Source organism: Ursus maritimus, unplaced genomic scaffold, assembly GCF_017311325.1.
Source record: "Ursus maritimus isolate PB19 unplaced genomic scaffold, ASM1731132v1 scaffold_27, whole genome shotgun sequence".
Lineage (NCBI taxonomy): Eukaryota > Metazoa > Chordata > Mammalia > Carnivora > Ursidae > Ursus > Ursus maritimus.
This window is the reverse complement of record NW_024425230.1, coordinates 10,280,989-10,295,866: the sequence shown is the minus strand read 5'-3', so window position 1 is coordinate 10,295,866 and position 14,878 is coordinate 10,280,989. Positions and strand designations below refer to the sequence as shown.

The 14,878-nt window shown below is 50.7% G+C and overlaps 2 protein-coding genes across 2 annotated transcripts in view; one reads left to right on the top strand and one right to left on the bottom strand.

Annotated features, from left to right (window-relative positions):
* The window catches only part of PGPEP1L (pyroglutamyl-peptidase I like), a 4,812-nt gene extending 4,174 nt beyond the window's left edge, over positions 1-638 (top strand). Inside the window, exon 4 of the mRNA XM_040642609.1 lies at positions 392-638. Within this exon, the coding sequence (XP_040498543.1) occupies positions 392-638 (247 nt within the window). The remainder of the gene's footprint in view (positions 1-391) is intronic.
* Positions 639-4,107: 3,469 nt separating this feature from the next.
* Positions 4,108-14,878, bottom strand: part of IGF1R (insulin like growth factor 1 receptor) — a 294,529-nt gene continuing 283,758 nt past the window's right edge. Inside the window, exon 21 of the mRNA XM_040642718.1 lies at positions 4,108-11,800. Within this exon, the coding sequence (XP_040498652.1) occupies positions 11,419-11,800 (382 nt within the window). The 3' untranslated portion in view covers positions 4,108-11,418. The remainder of the gene's footprint in view (positions 11,801-14,878) is intronic.

The following is a 14,878-nucleotide window of genomic DNA, read 5'->3' as shown; positions in this document are numbered from 1 at the left end:
TTTAGCTCCACATAGAGATGAATTTACCTTGGTTCCTCCAAACTCTGACCCCCAGTAGGTAGCTTCTCCACCCCTCCCCCCAAGAAAACGAACAAGCGACTCAGTAGACATGGAGGAGAGGGGTTCGGGTGTAAAGGTGTTTGGGACTAGTTGTTTGAAAATCTGGTCCCTTCCTAGGCTCGGCTACTTGCTGATTGTAGAATCAGTCTCTACCCGGTTCATTCCCAGCAACGCTGTCTTTCGGAGGCAGAAGAACAAAACCTAATTCTCCCTAGGTGGCAGCCCAACTTCCTCATGCTTCGGGGATGCTGCATTGTCCCTTTTGCTCTCATTTCCCCGGGGTTAGAGGCTGGCTCAGGGAGTAGTAACGTGGCATTTCGTGTGGTTGCAGATATGTCTGCGATTACACCTACTACCTGTCTTTGCATCATGGAAATGGGTGCGCGGTCCTCATTCACGTGCCTCCGTTATCCCGTTGGCTCCCAGCCAGCCTGCTGGGAAAAGCCCTGCAGGTCATCATCCAGGCCACGCTGAAGGAGCTGAGAAAGCCCGATCTCAAAGCCTGGTTTGCAGAAAACTCAACTGCCGCGATTCCAGCCCAGGGGAACCAATTGGGGGACTGCTTTGGAGAAAATTAAATGTTTCAATCCTGTGCGCAGAGTTCAACTGTGCTTTGAGAGACTTTTAAAAAATATCTTATAAAACAGTTTACACAGAGGAAAGAAAGCTCTGAATTAGCCCAACGAAATCACAAAGGGTTATTTTATTGTCAGAAGAAAGAAGAACACTCTGAAAGGCAGACATTTCACAAGGGATTAACTAGCTTCAGTTATGGTTTTTCATGACAATAAAATGAAATCCTAGTTTGTTTGTTTTTTTTTTGTCTCTTAAAAAGACTGTGCAGGGGCCTGTGGGATCCTGCCCGGATTGCTAAGACTGCAGACCTGTTGGGCAGAGCTGCATGTGATGGGTTGATCTGTGGCCAGCTGGCCAGAGGGGAACACAGGCGGAGGGGCCACTTGGTTCCCCTTCCCTGGCTTCCACCCTCATGCGTCCAGGTGCTGGGTGCAGCTTCTGACCCCCAAGTCTCTAGTGTTTGGTTTTTCTTTTTCTACTCTTTTTTAAAAATTGTGTTTAATACGCATAACATAAAATTTACCCTTTTAACCATTTTTCACTGTTTTGGGACATTCACTTGTTGTGTAGTCATCATCACTGATGTATCTCAGGAACTTTCTCAGCATCCCGGACTGAAACTCTCCCCCATGAAACAGCATCCTCCCCTCTCCCCCTAGCCCTTGGCAACCACTATTCCACCTTCCATCTCTGAATTTGACTACTCTAAGGACCTTGTATACATGAATCACACTATTTGTCCTTTTGTGACTGGCTTAGTTCACGGAGCATAATGTCTTCGAGGTTTATGCGTGCTGTAGCGTGTGTCAGAATTTCCTTTTTTAGACTGAGTAATATTTCATTGTATGTATAGATCACATTTGGTTTATTCAGTCATCCTTTGGTGGACACTGGGTTGCTTCCACCTCTTGGTTATTATGAGTATTACTACCGTGTACACTGGTATGCAAAAATGTGTTAGAGTCCCTAATTTCAGTTGTTTTGTTTATATACCTAAAAAGGGGAATTGCTGGATCGTAAGGTGTTCCTACGTTTAAGTTTTTGAGGGTCCGCCATACTGTTTTCCATGGCCGCTGCACTATTTTATATTCCTAGCTGTGGTGTTTGGTCTTGAAGCAAAGGATAATAGCTAGGTTTGGCTTCTCTGACATGTTGGGTGTTATCCCTACTTTTTAGAAACAGAATCTCCCCTTTTCAGCTATCATGTTCACTTTGGGCAAACTCTGCACTGGCTCTTGGGCCAAGCAGCTCAAAGTGAGGTTTTGCTTGTCTAGTGTTTTCTGGGGGCAAATATCCATTGAGATACATTGGTTTTTGAAGGAAGGGGTTGACGGTGGCGGTGGCTAAGCTCTGGGAAATTTCTTGTTTTGGTGTTGTGCTCACAGCTATCACTTTCACTTAATTACGTTAAAAAAAAAGCATTGTTTACTTAGGGTCCAGATTCTGGCACTATACGGAAAAGCACTTGCAACTTCATAACAAAGGAACCAGGCAGCCTTGCTTGCTTTACCCTTAGCTCTCTGGCATGCTTGAGCCGTTGGTACAGACTGTACAGGACCCCTTTTGCAAATGAAACTGGCTTATTTGACATAAAACAGATCAGAGTCACATTGGAGCAGATCAGAGCCAGCCAAGTGGGGTGGGATGGTATGGCCAGCACGTATAAGTCCGGCTGCGTGGTTGTGAACGTAGCGATCCTTCTGTATTTGTACGCAAACACCTGCTGCCCAGAGCCCTGCCCCCTCCCGTACTGTAGCTTCTGTCCCTGGCCGGGGGCAAGCAGGGGGCGTCAGGGACCCTGCTTCAGGGTTATTTCAGATTGCTTGGCCCCAAGCCATACACATTTTACAAACTTTTAGATGTCATCCAGCAGGGAGGCCCAGGGCTTCCTCTTGATGAACGTCTCCGTCATCTCTCCCTGGGTGACCTCCGGTGTTCCTGAGGAAGACCCGCAGAGGGCCTGTTCCCTCCGGGTCTAAGCGGCCTGCCATCCCCTGTGCATACACACTGGGGCCTGTTTGCCTGGGGCTGACGTGCGGTGGTTCGGAGTCCGTTTGAAAGCTGACCCTGTGTAAACAGGTTGAACTCTGGGTTGGTCACTTAATAGTTGGGGGATTCGCGGGCCTGTCTGTGGGTTTGCTCATCTATAAAAAATAAAAACCCTTCCTTTGCAGAGTTGTGAACATCCGGTGAGAGAATGGGTGTGCGAGTCGGTCAGTGAGGAGCGTATACTGTACAAACACACCTCACTGAGTGCGGGCTCCTGGCTGGACCTGTGCGGGCAAATACGGAAATAGCCCCGCTGGGTCTGTGGTCTTCAGAGTGGCACAGTGCGGGGGGGGGGGGGGGGGGTGGNGCCAGCATTGTCATGACCCCGCATCCTCATCCTGAGAAGAGACTGCTGCTGCTTCTGGCGGAGGGCAGGTGCCGAGTGCCCCGCGGCTGGCTGGAAGCAGCATTCGCCCGCACGGGACCCTCCTGTGTCCACCTCGCCGGCAGCCCGCATGCCCACCCGAGCCTCGGAGCGGAGCCTTGAGCCTGCCTGAAGTCATCAGCCATCTAGTGACGTTCGAGGTCAGGTGCCGGCCAGTCCGTGACAGTGGTGAGCAAAAACCCCTGGGCAACACCGAGAGCTTGAGAGAGTCCTGTGTCTGGCTTTTGTTTTTAGGTCCAAATATTTGTGAGACTCGCCAGATCTTAAATAACCGTGGCCTTTGATTTCCTTCTACCGCCTACACCTTGCTATTCAGCCCTTTATATGGTGGCCTGACTTTGTTCCAGGGGGCATTTCCTGTGATCAGAGTTCAGTGAAATGATCAGCTTGCCCTCCACCCCCCAATGTGTCTGTGCATCTCTGGTCTGACTCCAGAACACTTACAACTTGTTTCCTTTGAACATATATTCACATTTCTTACTATGGCCATTTCCCCCCGCAATAAAACGGTGCCCGGATTGTAGAGGCCCCAGGACAGGCCCGGATCATCAGCTAGAAGGTGACATTCTGAAGGCTTCCAGCGAGCCGCAGCCTGTGTGCGCTTGCCTGGCTCTGACCTGCACCCCGAGTCAGTCTGCTGGCTGCGAGGTACCAACAAGGACAGGGAAATGTGAAGTGTGAGTCCTTTGTCCCAGAGTCACCTAGCAACCCTGCCCCGGCCTCACTTCTGTCAGTGGGAAGATACAGGAGAAGTCTACAGATCAGTCAAAAATGAAGTACAGATTTCTGTATTTTATGTATTCACATTTTCTTCGAGCTGATTTAATGGAGTGAGAAACAGAATAGCTTCCCTGTCTTCAGCAGCAGTTTGCATGCCGAGAAGGTTCAGCTGTCAGAAAGCAAGTAAAGCCCTTCCGCGGAACACCTCCGAGCGACATGTGTGAACACACATTCCACACGTGGCTCGGCTTCTCTGCCTCAGAAGCGTGGTGATTCTTCCAGAAGGGGGGGGGGGTAACCAAATCAGACACCAAAAATGCATACAGAATTCTTTTATTTAACTTAAACCATGTAGTACTTTAACTACTAGAAAAAAGCAGAGTAAGAGAAACTAAAGTTGCCTTAGCTTCAGCCATTCAAAATAGACAGTTTCTTTTTTTTCCCATAATGTAAAGAATCCAGAGTATATCGCAGTAACATGAATAAATTCTTACAACAGAATATACAAAAACATTTTGAAATTTTTTTCATCTACTGATTTTTTTATATAAACAGAGGAATTTTTTTTTTAGGAATAATTTATACACAGAAAGTCATTTTATGTAACAAATTGGCCATGTTATTACCTTTTTTTTTTTTTTACTTTTTTAAAAAACTTTTTTTAAACAAGAAAACTCATAAAATGCATTATTTGTGATGCATCCATTCCATTGCGCCTTCTGGTTTGATTCTTTTTTTTTTTTTTTTTTTGTCCCAGAGGTAGACATACTCTGGCAAACCTCTCCCTCAACCTCACTGGCTTAGAAAGCAGACAGGTGTTCCCGCCGAGCATCCCTTCCACCTGCGGGTGTGTCTATGCAACGGCAAACATCTGAATGAACAGTTGAACACAAAACTAATTGTTTCTGGACCTTTCTCCCATGTAGTGCAAAACATCCAGATGTTCCTACCAATGGAGATCTTATGGAGAAGTGTAGACATGGCCAATAATCCATGGGGAGCTAGAGGAAATGGAGTCCAACTGAAACACACTGTTGTGTGTGTGTCGTTTGTACTTAAAGGACTTGGTTTGGACTGGAAAAATGTGTCTTCGGTGTTCTGCCTTAAATAAAATAAATAGGGTCTCTTCCTTGTTACAACAAAGCGAGAATCACGATATGAGGCATGTAAGCAAACGGCCTGTGTGCGCCAGAGTTATCATCGTTCGCGTGATAAGTCTGCATGCTGTGATCGCTGTGGAACCAACAGCGGTGCCATCGAGGCCTTCCCTCTCCAGGCACTGCACGACCGTGGTGACAAGCAACCCAGCCCAGCCCAGCCGCTCAGGAGTGCCACGGGCACTGCCGGGCTGCAGCACCTCTGCTGTGTCCTTGGCCAATGAGGTTCTTTCAGTCCGTTAAAGTAGCTACACTCCAAAGGGAAATGACCAGTAAAAGATGATCCCCTTCCCAACCAGAGGGTTCTGGAAGACCAAGATACTGAAGATACAGAACTACTTCTTAAATCACCATCTTTCCTTTGTTATAAACTAGGGCACAAAGCATGGGGGGGAAAGAGGGTGAACCACGGCCTGGATCAGGGAGAAAAAAAATCTTTTTTTTTTTTTTTTTGGCATTTTGTAAAGCTAGCTAGGAAACAGGTGTCCTAAAAAAATGGATCACAAACACACATTTGCACACACAGAAAAAAGTGTCTTTAAATTATTTTCGGCAATTATAAACTACAAACATTTTATAAAATTATTCTATGTTCTTACAAAAATGCAATGAAACATTTAATTAGTTCTTGTAAACCAGATCTTCGTCAACTGACTACCCGTAATCTACTGGACTTAAGAGCCCTATTGAGAACGCTAATGAGTGACTAATTAGAACAATGTTTACCAGAAAGATGTGGACACACACAAACGTGGACATACAGATGAGTGATCATTATGTTCTTGCATAAACAAAATAAAACAAAACCCTAAAGTCATGCCCCAGAGCTGACCACTGACGGGTGCGGTGCAGTCCGCGCTCCTGACAGATCGCGCTGGGCTCTGCTGCAGCCGTGTCCAGAGCAGGGCGCGCGTTTTCTCTGTCGGAACCAAATGCCCGCGGATGACTGGTGAGCCTTGATGTGGTCTGATACCTTCAGAAACCATCAGGTTCAAAACATGGCCCACACTTCTTCCCAGCCCCGTCCCCTTCTGCTCGCCAGTCTTCGCTTCGCTTCATGTCATGCCCCTGTTACAGTGGTTTCCTACTGCCTCGTCATCCCACCGTCAAGGAGCGTCCAGTCTGCTTTTTCTCTAAGTGATCAATGAGTCATCTAAGCTGGAGGCCCGAAACGAAACCCTCTGGCCTGTCCAAGGTCTGTATCTTCAGCATCTCTGGCAACAGAGGTTCAATCTAGACAACATCCTCTCTTGAAATTCTCATTTGTACCACCGACTAGTCAGAGGAGAGTAAGAAAGGTTGACTTTCATCACTGGTGCTTAGAGGGTGGATCTGGTCCGTATCTCCCAATGCTGCTTAGCCCAGGAAATTAAAAACAAAAACAAAAACAAAAAAACAGCCGACAAACACAAAAGTAACAGTAACAAAAGAACAAACCCCAAACCTTAAATGTATTAGTGGGACTGCTGGCATGGGCCCAGGCGGACCGTGGAGCATTACGGCCAACTGGAGGGTGCCTATGTTTCGGAAAGGAGTTGCCTTTGACATCAGCCACCCTAGGGGGACCAAGCAGTGACAGCCGAGGACCTTGGACCAAGCATCCTAGCCTCCTCACTGATCTGAGCTAGTGCGACCTTGCCGCGACCGACAGCGGCCCGCATCACGCACAGCCACCTGCCACGAGAGGTGAGCTGCTACGAGGCCTTGGTGGAACCAACTGGCCTAGAGTTTGGCATCAGACTTGGCTTGTAAATCCGTTACCCCAGCCAAAGCACATCACCTCCTGCCAAGCATTTTGCCGTTGGGTAGTTGCACAATAAGCACGGTTTTTTCTCTTTTACCAAGCCACGTTTCCTCCCATCGAAATGTTGTCCCAAGTCCTAAGAAACAGGCTGGAAGGAGAGGCCAGTGTCGGCCATGAACACAGTCTTCCGTCTTCCACGGAGGAAGCTCATTCCAATTGTGTGTCAAACGTCAGGACATCCCATAAAGGAGAGCTGGGGTGGTCTGGGTCTCACACAGCTGAATTCGACAGTGTCTCCAGAATACACCAGCCCCTGCTGCCTTGGGGAAGGGCCGTGTGTGCTAATGACTCTAATGCTCACATCAAGTCAATGACGTGCCTCAGTGGTTCAGGTCACTTCGAGCGCTGTGAGCTGCTGTCAGGAGGAGGTTGCATGGAAAATGCCACAACTCAGCTGATTAGATTATTTGGAGCATACAAAAGAGAAAAATCAAGAAGAGGCGGGAAAATCAGCATAAAATTAGGCTAGAACTGTGGATAGATGATGCCTTGGGACAGTCAAGGTGGGTGGCTTGGTCCAGTAAAATGACTGCACCATCACACAAGCAAAATTTTCTTTTATTTAAGTGTTTCTAAAGCATTTGTTATGATGGGCACTACACTATTAGTGTTTTCTTTCTACTTAAAGAAAAACCACCTACAAAAAACAAAAACAAAAGGACACCAACAACTCGGACAGTTTAAACAAAACCCTTGTAACCAGCTGAATGATCTGTAGAAATCCAGTTGTAGAAACCGGTAGGTATGTGCAAAAGAGAAGCGGCCACTATTCCAAGGGGTCACCTACAGTGTGGAAGAAGAAAACCCTGATCCAACAGGATTTCTCAGTGACCTTAAGACGCCAGGGGCCTTGGGAAAAGAGGGTAGTGTTCTCGCAGGAGGAAGAGCGCTCCTGAGCTCAACTGCAGTACTAGAACTGAAAGGAGCCAGCCACGCTTGGGGAAGACCCCCACCACGCTCCCCGATCGAGTCACCAGTGCCTGTGAGAGCAGCTGCTGGAATCAGCATAGGCGCCATCCACCCCCGTGAGCAGCAGCGGGACGGGATGGAGGCGCAGCCCTGGCGGGAGGCACGCCACCCCAGAAGGAGGCTGGGCGCCGACCACCGGCCCTTTCCAGCCCAAAGGTTTGGTCTCTGTTTTCCCCGGGGGGAGGAGCTGAGGGTGAAGTGGAGGAACGTCTGGGGCGGGGGTGGGGGGGACTTGTCTCCTCTGTACGTCCTGAATGGGACCGGCTGACAGGTCAGGAACCCCCGCATTCTCCCGCAGGCCCGGCGGACTGAGCTCTCAAAAGCACTGATGGGGCTGCACCACTGACCTGGAGCCAGCGCAGCGACAGCACGTCCCCACCTCGGGCAGGGCTGGCCCACGGCGGCCAGAGCAGCGGCCCGAATCCGAACATCGCACCTTTCCAGGTAGGATTCTAACCCAGAGACCGACGGCCTGCCCCCTTGGGTACTTCCTGTCCTCCAAACCTAGGAACCGAGCGCTCTTCCAAAGACAGAATCTGTCATTCAAGCGGACGAAGGCCGTTTCAAGGGCAGCCAGCCTGGGACAGCCGAGCAGCCTCCCTGCGGCGCGTCTGGGCGCGCTGCACAGTGTGGGCGCCCCGGGCCGGGAGGAGGGAAATCCTGACACCTCACAACCTCTTAGGAAACCAAGTTCGGAGAAGAAGAGCAAAAACAACACAAAACGAGACATCTCAGGAAAAGGCAAGCTGTCTGACATGCGTGGAGAGGTGTATTAGTGTTGCTTCGACCACGGAATATAGCCTGGCCTCTCCCTGCCTCGCCTGGTGTGTGTGGCCTGTGGTGTGGATGAGGTTACCAGTATCAACGGCATGTTGTCAGGTGCTGAGAAATGTGAGATGTATTCTTTTGTATATATACACATATAAAAAATAAGAGTGAGGTAGATAAATGCTTCAAAACCAAAACCAAAACCAAAACCAAAAAAAAAAAAAACCAACAAAAGCAAAAAAACCCAAAAACTGTCCTGTCTTATACACACACACACACACACACACACACCACACAAAACCCTTTTCTCAGTATTTAAATTCTTAATGGGGCTTCTCTACAGTGATTGAAACTGGTATCACAAAATAAATTAAAAGAAAACTCCTACATATAATACCTTCTTAATTAACTTTTTTTTCTCATTTTTTTTTAAGGGAAAAAAACTATGGGACAGAGGCTAGAGAAAATCGCAGGACTGAAGCTACCGACAAGCAGAAAAGCACTACACACTTGCTTTCTCGTGTTTAATCTCCAGTCACAACTAGCAATCATCATATTTGAGCTTTGTTCTTACTCATAATTTAAACATTTCCATCCCAGAAGCAACTCGTGTGCTGTCATCACTCTGGTGAGAAGTGCTAAAAACTAAACAAAACAAGACCCCCGGGCCCCGAGGCCTTGGATTCCTGGCCAAGGAAAAGTGCGCCAGCGCCCGGGCTCTGGTCCCCTGGGAGCCAGCATGGGGGGACTCCCCGGCCATCGCGGTGGTGCTCGCCCCGACCTGGCCCTCCGGCTGGCAGACCTGGCGGGGCACCTGCCGCCACCACGAGGGGGCTGCCCCTGCCGCCCCCTCCTCACCAGTGCCCAGGAGGTGCCTGGGGATTTTGGGGTTCTAAAGACAGGTAGGTCGGTCTGGAGGGTGGTGGCGGGAGCCGCAGAGGGGCCCACTGCACCCTGGGACTCAGCAGCTGGTTCTCATGGGATGGAAGGATTAAATATCCATAAAAAAAATAGTAATCCAAATGCCTAGTGTCTGCAGTTAAAACTGCTGTTGTACCCAAGAATTAAAAAAATAGATATATGTGTGTCACAACCAAAACAAAGGTGAGGGAAAGAGAAGGTGAGACTTTCCAACAAGGGTGACTATAAACACTGAACAAGGATGTGCGAAATATTTAACCTTTTTTTCTGACCTGAGTTTGTATCATGTCTTGCACTGTAACAGACTCCAGCGCTGTGAGAGCAGGCTGAGGAGTGGGGTGCCGGCACACCAGGGCCTGCCCCTGGGGGTGCCGCCTGCTGCCTGCCTGCTTCCCTCGCCAGCCTCGTGCCCACAGAGCCTCCGGGTTAGAACGTAACTAACGGGCAGGGGGAGTGGGGAGGGGAGGGTGTATTTATAAAAAGGCATCAAACAGTTCATGGCAAATTATGTCATAGAAGTATCAGTTACTGGGAAGAGAGGAAGAAAGTCACGCACGCTAGTACAAAGCATAAGAAGTTTCTTGGAGTGAGCAGAAAGGGAAGAAGGGTAGACCTGAAGGTTTTCATAGATTAAATCCACAAAGATAAAGGACAAAAAAAATAGCAGCTTTTTTTTTTTTCTGTACAGACGTATAGATGAATATCTGAACCGTAAAAAAGTTATAAAAGTGACATTAAAGACGATGTGTATGCAAATGTTTCATGGTCTAACATAGAACTGTAAGAACCATGAAGAAGTCCTAGTAACAGAGAAAATGTCAACAAAGCTTAGAATGCTTGAATCCATTTACTGCTTTTCTTCTTACTGTTGTGGTGGTGTTTGAATTTCTTTCCTTGCAAACCTGCATAAACAGTTGGGCTGAGTCCCTGGAAACCCCTTCCCATCTGTGTCCTGGGGGGCCGGGAGCGGGGGGCCGAGATGGGGGGACAGGAGACTGGCACGTGGACGACCTTTCCTTAAAGCCTGTCTGCCAGGCTCTCGACAGGGCCTGTTTTCTCCAGAATTCCTGGGGGCTAGCACGTGGGGGTGGGAAGAGGGGGTTCAGCCTCTCCCAGTCTCCACTGAGAGAAAAATCCCATTCTGTCCACTTCCCCCAAATAATAACCTAGTCAAAAGCAACTAGACCTGTGTGAACGTAAGACTGGAAAAGAACACCAGGGGCAATCGGATGGAGTGCAGCCTCAACGTGGCTCTTAAATGGCGTGACTAGATACCATGCTCGCCCCATGCCTCTGGAAACAAGGAAATAAGTGCCGGGATCAGGAGGGAGGAAGTTGAGGGTTTTGGCAGAATTTGGCAGCATTAAAATGGTAACAACCTTGAATGAATGATGGCCCTTTTTCAATTTCTTAAGTCCCTAAAAAGGTGAAAGATACAGTTAAAAAAATTCCGTCTCAACGTGTTTTTTTGTTTTGTTTTTGTATAAAGACCTACGGTGACAGGCAGGTGTGTATGGGGGCAATGTGGGGCCACCGGGAGGGACAGCCAGTTCCTCAATCTGATCAAAAGGGCGTCCCGGCTGGGCTTGCGGCAAAGGTTTTTCCATTATGAAGCAGAAAGAAAGAGAAAGGTGAGAGAGAGAAAAAGGAAAGAGGGAGGGAGGGAAGGAGGAAGGGCAGGAGACAGGTCTGAGAGAAGTGACGGGGAAAGCGTGAGGAGACTCGATTCTCGAATGTTCTGTTGCTATTAAGTGTTGTCATTAAGGTTCTTAAAGGCCCATGTCAGTTAAGGGTTCGGGCAGGGAAATAAAAAGCTGCTTGCATATTGAAAAAAGGAACATCCCAAATGTGTTTACTGCAGAGAAGCCGTCTCCCGTGGGCAGCATTGGCAGTTCTGAAGATCCACTGAGGTACAGGAGGCTGTGAATAGATTGTTAAAACTCTCTCCCCCCACCCGCCGCCCAGCGTGCACACACGTTACTGTTTGCACGGGATTCGGGATCCGAGGATCAGCAGGTCGAAGACTGGGGCAGAGGCAAGGCCCTCTCGTTCTTGCGTCCCCCGTTCATGTGCGCGTAAGGCTGTCTCTCATCGAAGCTGGCTCGGAGGACCAGCACGCCGGGGCCTGGGCCGTTCTCGGCCTTGTGTCCTGAGTGTCTGTCGGGCAGCGGCAGGGAGGACGAGGAGGCGGAGGGGTCCAGGGGGACGCTCTCCATGTTCTCGGGCTCCAGGTCCAGCTCCTCCGGCTCGGGCGGCTTGTTCTCCTCGCTGTAGTAGAAGGAGACCTCCCGGAAGCCGGGCTCCATCTCGTCCTTGATGCTGCTGATGATCTCCAGGAAGGAAGGCCTCATCTTGGGGTTGTACTGCCAGCACATGCGCATCAGTTCAAACCTGGGGGGAGACAGACGGGAGGTGGGCCCCGCCGCCGTGGTGGCCGTGGCCGGCAGCCTCCCGGGCCACTCGCTGCGGTCTCTCTGCGACGCCTGGCCACCGAGAGCACTGCAGACGGCACTGCCGCCTCACCAAGCCTCTGCTTTTCTCTCTCGATGGCCCCAGGAGCCTCGGCTTCTCCTGTCTCGTATCCCACCTCGGCTTTCACTTCACCCGGGACCCAGGACCCTCCTCGGGACAAGACCTGAGCGCTCATTTCCCGAGGAGGACAAATCTAGGCTCACACACAGTCTGTCATCACAGGTATTATGGTGACAGCGCTAAGACATAAAAACGGGCTCCTGGGCGGCACAGTCGGTGAAGCATCCGACTCTCAGGGTCAGCTTAGGTCGTGATCGTAGGGTTGTGGGATCGAGCCCCGAGTGAGGCTCTGCGCCTCAGCAGGGAGTCTGCTTGAGATTCTCTCTCCCTCTGGCCCTCCCCCAGTCTCTCTCTAAAATAAATAAATCTTTTAAAAAGAAATAAAAACAACCTGCACAGCATTCTATTTAAAGCATCCCTTGTAGCCACTAATCGAACATTATTATTTCCGGAATTAGAGTGCTGGAAACCTCTGGTGTCTCTGTACTGAGGGTTAGGAGTGATCACAGCCATCCACACAGTGAGCTCTTCTAATCCCACCTCTGCTTTAAGCTTCCCCCAGTGGCTGGGGACGGCAGGCAGGGGACCCGCAGAACAGGCAGTGAGGCGGCCTGGTGACCGGTGGAAGGAGCACGTGTTCCAAGTGGCCCCGGGCCCATCCAGCCCGCCCAGGCTGCCTGCTGTGTGCCCCAAGACGCAGAGCCCGGCCTCGGATCCAGGCTGTGCCCAGCTGAGTGACAGTCCCAATGACGACCTGCGGCCAGAGCCCAGCAAGGCAGGAGGGGCCGGCCCTGTGCAAGAGTCCCCGCCCAAGCAAGGGGCAGGCATCGAACACAGGGTGACGCCCGTGCTGGGTCTCACCAGCTGGACCATGATGGCACTTGGGCCGCAAACCTTTGCAAAGCCCTGAGTCAAGTGGATCCCCAGGAGTCTTCCTAGCAACATGGGACGGGGCCCCCAGAAAGCCGGAGGCTGTACCCGGAAGGAGAAAGAAGGAATGGTGTGGTGCGGCCAGCCGACCTAGGGGAGGCCTGGGCTTTGCCAAGAATTCAGGCTGGCCCCAGAGCTGGAGGAGGCCACGGTTCCGGGGAGGGATTGGCCAGTGGCCCTTCTAGCTACAGAGATGCTTTTCAATAAAAATGGCTAAATGCAACGCCCCATATTTAGGAAGCACAGAGCACCCCAAACTGGCTGCTAGCCTTCCTGCGGGCTGACCATTTGACTGACAGCACTTGCTTGTCTGGCCCCAGGGAAGAAGCTGGGGAGAGCCGGTGGGACAGAGAAACCAGACTGCAAAGAGAAAGCTCCTAAGACAATGGGGCCAGCTAGCTTGAAAGACCTGGGGGAAGAGGTGTCCAGTGGCTGGAGGGAAGAAGACGTGACCTCCAGGGAGGGTGGACACAGGAGAGAGGCTTTCTGCCTGTCTTGTTACCTGTTCTTGTAAATCGTGTTTTATTGGAAATATGTCTGTGGCTGCTTTCAAGGGACAACTTCTAGTTGGAACAGTAGTTGGAGCAGGAAGAGAAGCCTAGAAGCCCAGAATATTCACTGTGTGGCCCTATATCGGAAACGTTTGCCACCTGTGCTCTGGCAGAAAAAGATCTGAACAAAATGTGAAGACTGACTAGATTTTCCCCTCCCAACAAAACCACGTACACCTTGGCCACGCCACCAAGCACGTGGCAGGACCGACCTGTGGTTCACGCGCTCCATGACACACGCTGGGCAGCAGGCAGGCAGGGTTTTACACGTGTGAACTGCTTTCATCCCCACAAATCTGAGAAGTGGGCACATTAGAATATATGCCCATTTCGTGGATGAAGAAGTGGAAGCACCAAGAGATGACATAATTTGTCCAAGGGCCCCAAACAGGGAGGGTGGAGCGGGATGGAGCTCTCCGTGAAAGAGGAAGGTTGGGCTTTGACCACCACCTACCTCAGGAAAAGGGGCATTTTCTCAACCTCAACAAGAGCGACTGTGGTCCTCCTAGGAGACCGGTTCCTCTGCTTCAGTCACTGTGTGGTGGGGGATTTGCGCTGATAGACGGGCAGCTCCTGCCTTGGGGTCAGATGGCAAGCAAGCCTGCCTTCCCTTCCCTCCCATTACTGCCTGAGGAAAAGGACTCCCCCCACCCCCCACCCCCCACCCCAAAAAGTAAATCAGGCCATAAATACACGAAACCCCTCTCTCTGGCTCAGCTGCGATTTCCTCAATCCCTGGCTGCCCGACTTGTCCCTGAATAGAAGCGCAGCCAGGGCCAGAAACACGTGATGTGCCCTGGCTCAGGGCTGCTGCGGCCCGGGTGAGGGTGGGGGCCGAGGAGGTGCCACCAGCAGGGGAGCGACGGGAGTGACATCAGCACAAACAAGCCATGTGATGCCTCTCTTAACCCATTCCCGAGTCACAGCCCTTCCAGGGCTGCCCATAAAAGGAAGTCTTTTTCACTCTGTAGGATTCAAGACCTTGTTTATACTATCTCCACAAGAAAACTTTCCAGTAGACTCTAGAAGGATTTATGGGCTGATAAAACTCTTCTTTAAAAAAGCACATGTTTTACAACCAGTTGGCTCTGCTGAGGCCAAACCGCCGTTTCCCGAATGCCCCCTTGTGGGGGCTGGGGGGTGCGCAGGCCCTTCACCGGGGCAGGAAGGAGATGGAATGGAGCTGCTTGCTGCCCTGTCCCGCAGTGAAGCCGCTTAAGGGAGACAAGCGTGATGGGCGGGGGGGGGCAGCATGAGGGAAGAGGGACAACTGGCCCACTGCACACACAGGGACCTCTGGATCGCCCCCCGATTTGGCCCTGCTGTGCACGCACGCAGGTTGTGAGCACAAGCCAAGATGGGAGAGGCGGCCGGGCCTCCGTCCACGTGGCCACTGTCACAACAAAGACCGGATTCCAGAAAGGCCCTCCTCCACCTCCTCCTGGCAGCCTGGAAT